Raw genomic sequence first — 13086 nt, 5'->3', positions numbered from 1 at the left:
TCCAGAGGCAGAGGCAGGCAGATCTCTGAGTTCGAGGCCGGCCTGAGCTATAGAGTGAGTACCAGGACAACAGCAGCAAGAACTGACAATCTGTCTGGATTAACACAAGAAGCAGATCATACGGTTCTTCAGCCTCCAGATGATTAATTAAAAGCTAGCGCTTGGAAGGCAGAGGCAGGCAGATCTCTGAGTTCGAGGCCATTCTGGTCTACAAGACCTAGTTCCAGGACAGGCTCCAAAGCTACAGAAAAACCCTGTCTCAAAAAAAAATTTAAAAAAAAAAAAAAAACCTGCTGTTACTATAAATTCAAGTGGGTTTTATATAAGCCATAGACATGGGTGTATTTACTATTAATATATTGTGCAAAACTTACAAATTCTGCTCTGAAAACTGGAGTCCCTAAATGCCTCTTGTATCTCACCTCTCAGCCTGGTTCGAAGGAACAAGACATTCCATTCCCTGGAATGTGCTACACTATGGGCCTTAAAGATTATGATGTTCAGTACAAACTGCCACCAAGGAGGTTACAAGCTTGCTGTGCAGATAAAGAATGTACAAGAGATATGGCTAGTTGACTTTAACAGTTATCAATGACTAAATGCTCCAAAGAATTAGATTGAAAGGCCCTGGAGACTTAGAAAAGAAGAAAAAACATGGCTTGTATAGCCATGTCCAACCTGAGACCTATCTGGAGCAAGACCCTCGGTATAGCTGTTAAAGTAACCCTAACTTCCTTAAACATGAGGTTTATTGCAACTGGGGGTGTGCAGCTGATGACTCAGCTCTCAGAGCTGAACTTTGTAGGTGACAACACTGTATGTAATGTCACACCTGGACACACCTGGCAGAGTACGAAAGCAAAAGGAAAACTATGGCATCCCCACCCACTTCTTCCCATGGGTTCCACTTATTTCCCTAGGGGTTTCTTTACTTTCTTGGAGTATTTAAATTCAGATACACTTTGTTTTCGATCCTTTTACAAATCTGAAGCAGCTACTTTACATATAGATTAAGCATCCCTAATCTGAAATTCACATGTGCATACGTATGTATGTGTGCACCTGTCTATAGAGGCCAGAGTCCACTGTCTTCCCAAATCACTCGTCTCCTTATTTTTTGAGGCAGAATCTCTCACTAAACCTGGATTTGGCCTCTAATCCCAAAACATTTCATGATAGGTGCAAATTCCAAAATAATTTTTGAAATTCTAAAATGCAAACAACTTATGGTCTCAAGAATTGCAGATCAGAGACACTCAACCTGTACTGTCACTTACCATATAAGCTTAATGAAAAGTTCATTTGATTGTATGCAACAATGTTTACTGTTGAGTGTGCTGGTTGGTCCATACCTGTAATCCCAGGAGGATCATGAATTCCAAGGCAGCCTAAACTGATAACAAAATTCTTCATTTAAAAAAAAAAGTTTACTTGGGAAAGTATAAACTGACTTTTGAATATATGATGAGATTGGTGTTAACATCATTCTAGAACAAAACTACCTCTTTTACAAGAGAGACAGACACATTTTAGTGCTTCAGAAATGGAAAATTCAGCTGGGCAGTGCTGGTGCACAACTGTAATCTCAGCACTTGGAAGGCAGAGACAGGTGGATCTCTGTGAGTTCGAGGCCAGCATGGTCTACAGAACAAGTTCCAGGACAGGCTCCAAAGCAATACAGAGAAACCCTGTCTCAAAAAACAAAAACAAAACAAAACAAATCAAAATCACCTAAAATCCAGGGGGTGAAGAGATGATTACGCAGTTAAGCGCACTGACTGCTCCTGCAGAGGACATGCGTTCTATTCACAGCACCCACGTGGGAACTCATAACTGTCACTAGCTCCAATTCCAGGCTACCTGATGCCCTTTCTTGGCCTCTGTACGCCTCAGGCATGATGCACAGACCATACTTGCAGGCAAAACATGCATGCATATAAAAACAATAAAATACATCTCTAAAAAGAAACCTAAAATCCAAGTAAATTGGACAAGATTTTTTAAAAACCCATCCTCTAAACTGGGCGGTGGTGGCGCAGGCCTTTAATCCCAGCACTCAGGAGGCAGAGTCAGGTAAATCTCTGTGAGTTCGAGGCCAGCCTGGTCTACAAGAGCTAGTTTCAGGACAGGCTCCAAAGCTACAGAGAAACCCTGTCTCAAAAAACAAAATAATAATAATAATAATAAAGTAATAAAATTATTTAAAAACCCAACCTCTAGACTTCGCTATCAATTGTCAAATAACACTGACTTGTTTGATTAGCAGGGTTTTAATGCAAAATCCTCACAGACTCATTTTTGCTAAGTCTCTGGTTCTAATCTTCCCAGCCACCCACATGCTAAAGCCCCAGCTCTTTCCTCACAACTGTGTTCTCCTTTTTCTGCTTCTCAGGTCAGGGCTGTTGTCCTGTCTTCATTCCTCGAGTCCACTTTGTTCTCCTTGTCACCCTGAACCTTGCTACCTCACCACACGCCATTACTCAGGCACCACCAGTTCAGTCATCGACCCTGCCATGTTTCTGCAGGGAATATCTTGCATACTCTACTCTCAACCGTCTAGTCTAACTGTCTCCTCTTCTAGCCACTCCAATCTGCCTTCTACACCTACCTCTCCACAGAAAATGCCCTCACTTCGGACATCAGTGATATCCAAGCCCATTCATCCTGTGGGGTATGGAGTAGAGGTCATCCGTGCACACATCTCCACTGTAACTTCTACCTTCTTCTACGGCTGGCTGTTGTTTCTCTCGATGTTTTTTCCTACATAAACATGGCTGTCATGCATTTCAATCTCAGCACAATTTCTTTGAAAAGGCAAAGCCTAATTTTCCTCCCCATATGTAAATTCCCTCCTGTAGGACCATGAGCTGAAACAATGAGTAGCACACAGCCGAAGCGGTGAGAGAGATCATGAAAGGATGATGGCTTCCTACCTGGTCTCACCGGGATCTCTCTCCCGGGGGAAGCTGGCTTCCCTGCCATGTTAGCGCTCAACTATCCCAATGGAGAGGCTGCCTGATGAGGAACTGGAGCTGCCTTCCAACAGCCAGCAAGGAACCAAGGCTTTCTGCCAACGGCAATTCAGAAGCAGGCCCAGCCAAGTGCTCCAGAGGACTGCAGCCCTGACTAATGTCTTGACTGCAGTTTCATGAGACCCTGAGCTTTAAACCCCCAAAGTTCTGTCCCATAGAAACTATGAAATGGTAATGTTTGTTGTTGCTGTGCTTTAGAGTAACTGGTCACGAGGCATGAGAACTAACCCAAGGGAATTTTCCTGAAGTGCCTCCAAAGACAGCAGTTTTCAGTCACTCTGATTCTTCGTATGTAAAAAATTAGCATCTATCTTATACTGCCCAGATTTCTCTCTCAAACCCCACATCCTTAACACGTCACTTCAACCTGTCAGAACCCAAAACTACTACCTTCCCCCACTCATCTTGGCTTGCAGGCCAGAAATTCCAGGGATCTGTCTCTGTCTCCCAGCTCTGGGAGACAGCAACGCGACTGCCCAGTATGCATACATGTGTGCTGGGGACCCACACTCAGGTCCCCATGTTCACACAGCAGGCACTTTACAGACTGAGCCATTTTCCAGCCAAGGTACTCAAGAGTTTTATGTGCGGATCTTGTTTGGAATCCTGACCCAAAGCAACTCCAGAGGGACTAATGGTCAAGATGGCCAGGAAATCAAATAGACTTCAACTTTGACGTAATTAAACTATTATTATTCAACTGCAGTAAAGGTATTTTGGTAACATTTTTTAAAAGAGAAAGCTTTGGGCCATTGAGATGTCCAGAGTAGAGGTACCTGTTATCAGGCCTGGTGACTTGAGTTCTAAACCAAGAACCCACAAGCTGGACAGAGAGAACTAACTATGGCACTTTGTCCTCTGACTGTGAGCATGCACAAGTGTAAGCAAACACACACAATACAATTTTAATTTCAAAAAGCTTTTAAGAAGTCTTAATGTGGGCTGGAGAGATGGCTCAGAGGTTAAGAGCATTGCCTGCTTTTCCAAAGGTCCTGAGTTCAATTCCCAGCAACCAAATGGTGGCTCACAACCATCTGTAATGGGGTCTGGTGCACTCTTCTGGCCTACAGGCATACACACAGACAGAATATTGTATACATAATAAATAAATTTTTTAAAGAGAAATCTTAATGTTTAGCAATATACACATAAATATTCACAAATAAACTTTAATATTTGGAATATGCTTTAAAATAATCCAGTTCAGCTGGGCATGACAACCCTCACCTGTAATTCTATGAGTTTAAAACAGCTCTGGCACCAGGCAGTAATGGCACACACCTTTAATCCCAGCATTCAGCAGAGGCAAGTGGATCTCTGTGAGTTCAAGGCCAACTTGGTCTACAAATTGAGTTATAGGACAGCCAGGGCTACACAGAGAAACCCTGTCTCAAAAAACAAAAACAAAACAAAACAAAATCTTTGGCTCACAGATATATATATATCCATCCATCCTCTGGATGTGGTGGCATACATCTGTGATCCCTCTGCTTTTGAGACAGAGGCAGGAAGATCAGAAGCTCAAGGTCATCTTTGGCTACACAGGAGAAAGGGAAGGAAAAGGAAAGGAAAATGAAGAAAAGGAAAAGGAGAGGGAAGGGAAGGGAAGGAAATGAAAGGAGAGGAAAGGAAGAAAGGAAAAGGGGAAGGAAAGGGAAGGGAAAAGGGAAGAGGAAGGGAAGGGAGGGGAAAGAAGAAGAAGGAAGGAGAAGAAGAAGGGGAAAGAGAAAAGGAAAGAAAGGGAAGGGGAAAGGGAAAGAGAAAAGAGAGAAAGAGAAAGGAAGAATATTAATAAACAGGATTAGCCATATGCTGATAACTGTATGGCTTGATGTCAATAATTCATTATTCTATCCTCTTTTATATGAGTTTAAAACTGTCTACAGTAAAAGTCTTTTCGATATTAAAAGTACTTAGAATATGGCTCTTCAGAGCCCTAGGGATAAAGTTCAAATTGCTTAGCATTTCAAATTGAAATGCCAAGAAAGCCTTCTGTGGTCCAGCACAGCCCTGTTTCTGCTTGCTCAGCACTCAAGGCCACTCACCTCAGACTTCCATCCCAAGCTGCACCACCCACAGGCCCCTTACCTGTCTCTTCCAAGAGTATTCATTCTCTGTGTCTCCAGTCCTGCTCCCTCTCTGCTCATATGCCCAACCCCTAGACTCACCGATCAGGTCCCGACAATCTTGTTTTCTCTAGACAGCATATCCTAACCTGCTAAAACTGCCAGGGGTACACCTACAGGGCCCATACTCCAAACATCTGTGAGTTCCCAAAGCTTTTACCTGCCATGTCCTCCAGCACACTCTAGGTATTATGACAATATGGGTGGCTTTCATCTCACTTGCTAACTCTACAGCAAATTATACCAACTTTACCGACTTTCTCATCTTCCAACTCCTCACAAAACTGTATCTCCTGCAATCTACCTTCCTTTCTGTCTCTTTTTTATGACCATGATTCACACTGATGGTTCATAGTTCACATAGTGTTCTCAAATTTACATCTTTAGCTTTCTCCGATTATCTCATCTAATAATAAAAAGAGAATTCACTTGAGAGGTGAATGCAAGAGGATCCAAGTTTTGAGACCAGTCTGGACAACAAAAGTATACTCTCAAAGTGTGGGGGATGCTATATGGCTCAGTCAGTAAAGTGCTGCCACACAAACATGAGGACCTAACTTGGAGTCCCTAAGACCAACATAAAAGCCAAGCATCCCACCCACATATCTGGGGGGTCTGGGATACAAGAATTAGGTGGATCCCGGGAGCTCATTGACCAGTCAGCCTAGCCAAATGGACAAGCTCCAGGTTTAATTTTGTCTCAAAAAGTAAGGCAGAAGGGGTTAGAGAGATGGCTCAGCAGTTAAGAGCACTGGCTGCTCTTCCAAGGTACCTGGATTTAATTCCTAGCACCCAAATAGAGGCTCAAGCTGTAACTCCAGTCCCAGCGAACCTGACTTCCTCTTCTAACCTTTAGGGCACCAGGCACACACATGATACACAGATATATGTGCAGGCAAAACACCCCTGTACATAAGATAAAAAATGTTTAAATACATAAATATGGAGAAACACAAATGAAGAAGACAATGTCAACCCTCTGGCTTCCACATGCATATACACTGGTAGGACACATGCATGTCCCACACATACACAATTTAAAAAACCTAAAGTAATAACAATAATACAATGAAACAATTTTGTGCAATCACCCAATAAATCCTTATTTGTCTCCAGGCCTGACCTATGACTCCAAATACCTCTAGATTCAATCTCTGATCAATTCTCAAATATATCTTTACGTTAGTGCTGCTGTCCTTCTGGTCTTTTCTGGGCAATATTTCTACAGATTTCTATTTCTATTGTTGACTTTGTCACACTGATTTTGTGTATGTGTGTTCATGTGTGTAGTGTGTATTATGTGTACATGGGTTCACATGCGTGGGGTCAAATATGTGTGTACATGTGTGTGTAGGTCCAAAGTTAACACTGGGTGTCTTCCTTGATCATTCCTATTTACTGAGTTAGGATCTCTTGCTGGACCCACAGCTCACCAATTCTGCCTACTGTAGCTACTAGCGAGCTCTGTCTCCAGGGTGCTAGAATTACTGCAGCCATCATGCCTGCTCAGTTTTTACATAGGATATGGGGATCTGAATTCTGGTTTGTGATTGTATAGTAAGTACTTTATTCTCTAAACCATCTCTCCACTTGTCATATTGCTTTGAAATTATGTTTAGATATCTGCTCTGCCAGATCAGAAGTTCCTACATGAAGGAATCACGCCTGCACTCCAAGCATATACACTAACTATACTATTAAAAAGTTGGCCCTACAAAGATGCTTGCTAAATGAACTAGCACTAAGAATATATTATATCTAATGATTAAGAGACTGAGTTAGCCGGACTGTAGTGGCACACGCCTTTAATCCCAGCATTTGGAAGGCAGAGGAAGGCCATCTTGATCTACAAAGTGAGTTTCAGGCCACCCAGGTCTCGAAAAAGTTTCAGGCAATGGTCTCAAAAAACCAGAGAGAGCGAGAGAGAGCGAGAGAGAGCGAGAGAGAGAGAGAGAGAGAGAGAGAGAGAGAGAGACTGAGTTAAACTGGGTGTGGTGGCACTCACCTTTAATCCCAGCACTCAGCAGATCTCTGTGAGTTCCAGGCCAGCCAGGGCTAGTGAGATCCTGTCTCAAAAACCACACACACACACAGAGGAATTGAGTCAGTACTGAAGAGTCCCCATAACAATACATTAAGCTTTCCTTCGAGCTGAGGACGTATTAGAGGTAGTATGTTTGCCTAGCATATGCAAGGCTGTGGGTTCAATTGCCAGCCTGGCAAAGAGATTATGAAATAAATGAAAAGAATAAAGTAAACAAATCATTCCAGGCTGGAGAGATGGCTCAGCTGGTAACGGCACTTGTCACCAAGACTGACAGTCAGAGTTCCATCCCTGGGACCCACGTGATGAAAGAAGAAAACTAGCTGCCTCGAGTTGTCCTGACTTCCACACAGGTGATATGGCATAAACCTGCCTGCACATTAACACATACACATGCACAAATGAAAAGTGTAAATTTTAATTTTAAAAAAAGGGTCATTCCATCCCCAGAATTTGGTGAATTTTGGTGAAGCTCTAGGCTGAAAAAAAGGCTTAGCTGAACCTATTCAAATTTAATCCCAGTGACTCTGACTCAATCCTGAAATTATTTAATACTGATTCTCACTAAAAGCTGACTCTAAAGCAAGGGCAATCTAGTTTAGTTTAGAATTTTCTGAGATAGCCTAGAAGAGATCAACAACCACAGTGCCAGCCCAGCACTCAAGTAATTTTGGAAACAAAGCATAAAGGGACTATTTGCTGCCCTGATTAAAACGCGGCACTACTGGCAAGTGTGTCCGGGTAGGTGCAGCTATGGCGGTGGTGTTCTTTTCACTTGTACCTGTTGCCTTGCCCTTCCACACTACCCTGGATTCCAACAATGACCTTGGAACAGCCACTAGTCACAATTCTGTGCCCTGTGGGAACCTGAACTGAGCACGGATTCTGCAACCAGCTCGGCGCTTGCACAGGTGCCTAGAAGGGTCACACACTAGTATCACCTGTGCAGTGATGGAACCCTTTGACTTAGAGGGAATCAAGAAGCAAGGGTATGTCTTGAAACTCTGTGACAAGAAGTGACCCAGAAAAGCTCTCAGTAAATTCACATTTATGAAGGACTTGGGATTAGACAGTTTGGACCAAGTAAAGGTTATTATGTGGTCATGAAAGATGAATTTGGATCTGAAATTCCTGATATAGATGCAGAGAAGTTACTATGTTCACAAGAAATTGCAGATTATATCGCAGATAAGAAAGATATATATGAATAAAAAAGTGTCAGAGCCTTCTTCCTCATGGAGAGTTCTCAGAGACTGGCAAGCGTCTGGAAGTGGGAACACACAGTAGCATCATCACTGACTTGACAGGAGCTCTGCTGGATTTGAATTTAAATTGTCTGAGTGTTTCACCCTTTGAAAAATAAATCTATTAGAAAAAAATGTGGTACAACCAGTTCAGATAGTCTTACTAAAAGGTGTGGCTGTAAGCAATCAGTCACATGCAAATCATTAAGTTAGACCCATCAGAACTCTAATGTACTAAACAGTGAGAACGCATTGCCCGAATTCAATCACACCCCTACTCTCCTTTTGGTTGTCATTTCTATTTTCACAACATAGTACAATTCTCTGAAGGCAAATAACAGAAGAATTAAGGAGATAAGTTTCTAAACAGCCATTAGTGAGAAATATGATCCCTCCTTCCTCTAGCAAGGACGTTTCATAGAATCTAATCTCAGAAGAGAGGACAGCATTAAGGAAGAAAAAAAAAGAAGTCTATGAAAAACTTCTTTTAGTCAAAAGGACAAGGAGTCCAAGCACTCCAAATCTACAAGGACAAGGAGACAGAAAAAAAAGAAAAGAAGAAAAAGGAACATTTTGTCTGGGCTAGGAGCTCCCGAGAACCTCTCCAAACTGCCCTAGATTCAGACCCACATAAATTTGGGATGTGAAGAGTAACTTAATTCTATAGTGCCACTAACTGAAATTACTTCACCATGAATATGATGGCTAGGTTCCATGGATTTGCTGATAATCACATTCACATTTAGTGAGACTTGATATTACTCTTTGAGTCATAGGGTTTCGTAATTCTTCAGTTTGTCGGTTTTCCATCCTACATAATCTTAATGTGGTGTGTGTTATGTTCTTGAGTGTTTTTGGTTTGGGTTTTTTTGTTGTTGTTGTTGGTGGTGGTGGTGGTGGTGGTTTGTTTTGCTCTTGTTTGTTTTTGAAACAAGGTCTCATTAGGTACCCTAGCCTGGCTTAGCCTTAAAATTTCCAATGTAAAATGTGGACATTTGGAGGTTACATATATGGGTCACTATATTCAACTCTGAACAATGCTTATGTCTCAGTAAAGTTTGATCTTATAAAACTTAGGTAGAAAAGGGATGGGAATGTGGGTCGGTGGTAAAGTGTTAACATTTTCAAGGCCCTAGGTTCCAACAACAACAATAATGATAAAGATGTAGATAAAAGTTCACGTCGGAAGAATGATAAAGGCAATGCTCTGGCTGTTGCAGACCCACGTTAATGGCTTACAGCATTTACTTTTCTTCTTCGTGTAGCAAAAGAGCAACTTAATGGGAATCCTGACTCCACCACTTACAGCTATCTATTTGAGTTTGGCTAATTGCTTAAAAGCCCGCAGCCTTGGATTCCAAAACTGTAAAACAGGGACACTAAATGGGAATAATGAATACCTATCTTGCAAATGAATTAAAAGTAAATGAATTAAGGTGCCCACTAGACTACACTGAAAGCTCCCGAGAAGAGAGGCTGTGCCTACACTGACGCTGATTCTTGGAAACAAGCAGAACAGGAACGCAACGACATTTTTGAATGAATGAATAAACTATGTATCCCTATTTCTCTCGGCAATAGTAACTCTTCTCCCATAACTGTATTTCTTCCTTTGACGTCTATCATTTTCTAACGCCTTCAAGGCATTCTATATTTTGGTCTTCTGAGTGTTTTTCTTTTCCTCGAGGGCTATTATTAACTGTACAGCTCAAAGAAAGTAGCCCCGTTAGTAATTTCTCGAACACCGCCCACTTCCATCTATTAATGCGACGGGGGTGGATGAGGCGGTCAGATACATAGGTTTCACAGCACTTCACCTACCTACCCTGGGCCACTGACTCGGGTCAACAACAATGAAGTCGCACAGTCGGTCCACCCCAGAACACAACTTTCAAGGCAACCGCCCCGTCCCTGTCTACATCTCCGCAACCAGACGACTCGCGCAGAGGGAATCCTCTGCTCTCAAAAGTTACGGAGTCCGTTACACTCGCGCCCCGCTGGAAAGCAGGATGAATCCCCAGAGTAGGACCGCCGAGCTGGACAGACGGGCGGGAATTCAGAGCCCGTGGTGTGGACGAGGGTCACCTTTGGACCTGGCCAGGCTCGTCTGACCACTGTTCCGAGAAGGCAGCGCACGTCCAAGCCCAGAGGAGCTAAGGGGTGCGGCCGGCACAAGGGCGGGGGGCAACAGGGTTGACAGTGAGGATCGCACTGCTGACGGGCCACACCGGGACTACGCCCACCCGCACCTCGTCACCGAGCCGACCCCACCTAGCCCCAGTACACTCCCCGAGGCACCGGCTCGCCCCCCTGGCCCATAAATCAGTCAGCCGGCACTGCTCACTGGCTGGGTCCGCAGCTCCCTCCTGGTCATTGGCTACCCGCACGCAAAGCCCTCCTCCACAAGGGAACCTCGCGTACGGCGGTCCCCAAAGCTGAGCACCCCCGCCCCGGCTCCCCGTAGCCCGCCGTCCCGGCAGCGCGTCCTCAGCCACTCACCGTGTAATAGGAGAGGAGCCCCGCATTGTAGTCCAACACGAACCAACGGTACTGCCAGCCCTTCATCACGTTAGTCCATTTGCTCAGCGGCCCTTCCACGATGGACGCCATCTTGGGAGCCGCCAATGACAACAAACGGCCTGACGTCAGTCGCCTATATGGCATTCGGCATGCAGAGGCGGGGCCTCCGAGACCCTGGGCGGGGCCGAGGCGTGAGTGGGCGGGGGCATGGACGGGGCTTCTGTGCAGCCGGTGGACCCACGCCCCTGGCGATCATAGTCAAGCGTGCTTTCTTTCTTTCTTTCTCTCTTTGCCTTTTGTGTGTAGGAAGAGATGTTATGGAGGCAAGATGAGAAAGCAAACGTGGATTTTAAGATTATTTATCCAGGCTGTGCGTGACAGTGTGAGTAGTTCAAAGCCAACTCAGCTAAGTGAGACTGTCTCAAAAAAAAAAGAAAAGGAAAGAAAAGAAGAAAGAAGAGAAAACCTGTAATCTCAGAAATTTGATAGTAGAAGAATCGAGGCACAGCGGTTAAGAGTATGTACTGATCTTGCAGAGGATCCAAATTCAGATCCTAGCATCCACATAAGAGGTAGGGGAGCTCACAACTGCCTATAACTCCAGGCCTTCAGAACTGAGGGCACCTGTGCTTGCCTGCAGATATCCCTACCCCAAGGAGACACACACGCTCAAAGTATATATAATTAAAAATAAATCTTTTTTTTTTACGTTCAAGATCATCCTTGACTACATAATAAGTTCAAGAGTAGTATGGGCTACATAAAACATTTTAAAAGTTATTCACGTAGAATTTTATTTTTCTTTGAGACAGAGTCTCTTTGTAGTTCTAACTGTTCTGGAACTTGCTAAGCAGACCAAACTGGCCTTGAACTCACAGAGCTCCGCCTTCCTCTGCCTCTCAAGTACTGTGATTAAAGCGTGTGCCACCTAAAAAAATAATTTTTTCTTTATTTCTTTCCTTCTTTCTTTCTTTCTTTTTTGTTTTTTTGTTTTTCGAGACAGTTTCTCTTTGTGGCCCTGGCCTCTATGACACCAAGCTCACATGTGGCACACAGACATACCTGTAGGAAAAAATGCCCATATACTTTTTTTAATTGTAAAGAAAAAGAATACAGTGATTGCCAAGCACTCCACCCTTGCTATATTAATCAGGGTTCTCTAGAGTAACAGAACTTATAGAATCAATATTCATATATATATATATATACATATATAAGATAGATAGATAGATAGATAGATAGATAGATAGATAGATAGATAGATAGATAGATAGATAGATAATGGGGATTTATTAGAATGACTTCTTCTATAGGATGTGGTTCAGCTAATCCAACAATTGCTGCCTATGTGCAGAAAGTCCAAGATCCAGTAATTGTTCAGTCCATGAGGCCAGATGTCTCAGCTGGTTTTTACTATATGCCAGAATCCTGAAAAATAGGTCTAATACCAGTGAAAGACAAGGCTTGCTAACAAGGCTGTGCAAAGCAGGCCAAAAAAGAGAGAACTTTCCTCTTCCATGCCCTAGTATTGGCTTCTAGCAGAAGGTGTGGCCCAGATTAAAGATGGGTCTTCCCACATGAGAGATCCGGATTAGAAGTGGACCTTCCTACTTCAAATGATGCAATTAAGAAAAAAAATCCCTCACAGGTGTGCCCAGCCATTGGGTTGTAGTTAATTCCAGATGTAGCCAAGTTGACAACCAAGAATAGCCTACCACCTGCCTTCACTTAAGGAGACTCGTAGGTCACTTCTCACACTTCAAAGGAGTTCACCCCCAATATTCAATTCTGTTTCCTTCCCCAAGTATTCACTTAATAACCATGGTCTGGGAATGTAGCTCAGTGGTAGAGTGCTTGCCTAGGGCATGTGAATCCCTGAGTTCAATTCCCAGAATTTAAATGTGTGCTGTTTTGCCGTAAGCGCTCTTCAAAGTCTTCAAGAACATTTGCAGAAGATAGAAGAGAAGGCAGAAATAGACAACAAAATCCATGATGGAGCATAATAAACCTTGCTAAGTGCTATGGGTAAAAAATAAATAAATAAATAAAGGGAAGAGGAGTTTGGAGCTGCTATTTTAGATACCCGAATGAGAAGGCAACTTTTTCAAGGTTTTATACAT

General features: G+C 43.2%; 1 protein-coding gene across 9 annotated transcripts in view; it reads right to left on the bottom strand.

Annotated features, from left to right (window-relative positions):
- Positions 1-11094, bottom strand: part of Osbpl9 (oxysterol binding protein like 9) — a 136234-nt gene extending 125140 nt beyond the window's left edge. For all 9 annotated transcript variants that reach the window (XM_038332415.2, XM_038332416.2, XM_038332418.2 and 6 more), the window contains exon 1: positions 10946-11094. In XM_038332415.2, the coding sequence (XP_038188343.1) occupies positions 10946-11056 (111 nt within the window). In that variant the 5' untranslated portion in view covers positions 11057-11094. The remainder of the gene's footprint in view (positions 1-10945) is intronic.
- Between the last annotated feature and the right edge of the window lie 1992 nt (positions 11095-13086).

Source organism: Arvicola amphibius, chromosome 6 (genome assembly GCF_903992535.2).
Source record: "Arvicola amphibius chromosome 6, mArvAmp1.2, whole genome shotgun sequence".
Lineage (NCBI taxonomy): Eukaryota > Metazoa > Chordata > Mammalia > Rodentia > Cricetidae > Arvicola > Arvicola amphibius.
Note: the sequence above shows the minus strand (reverse complement) of the source record. Positions and strands in the feature narration are given on the sequence as shown.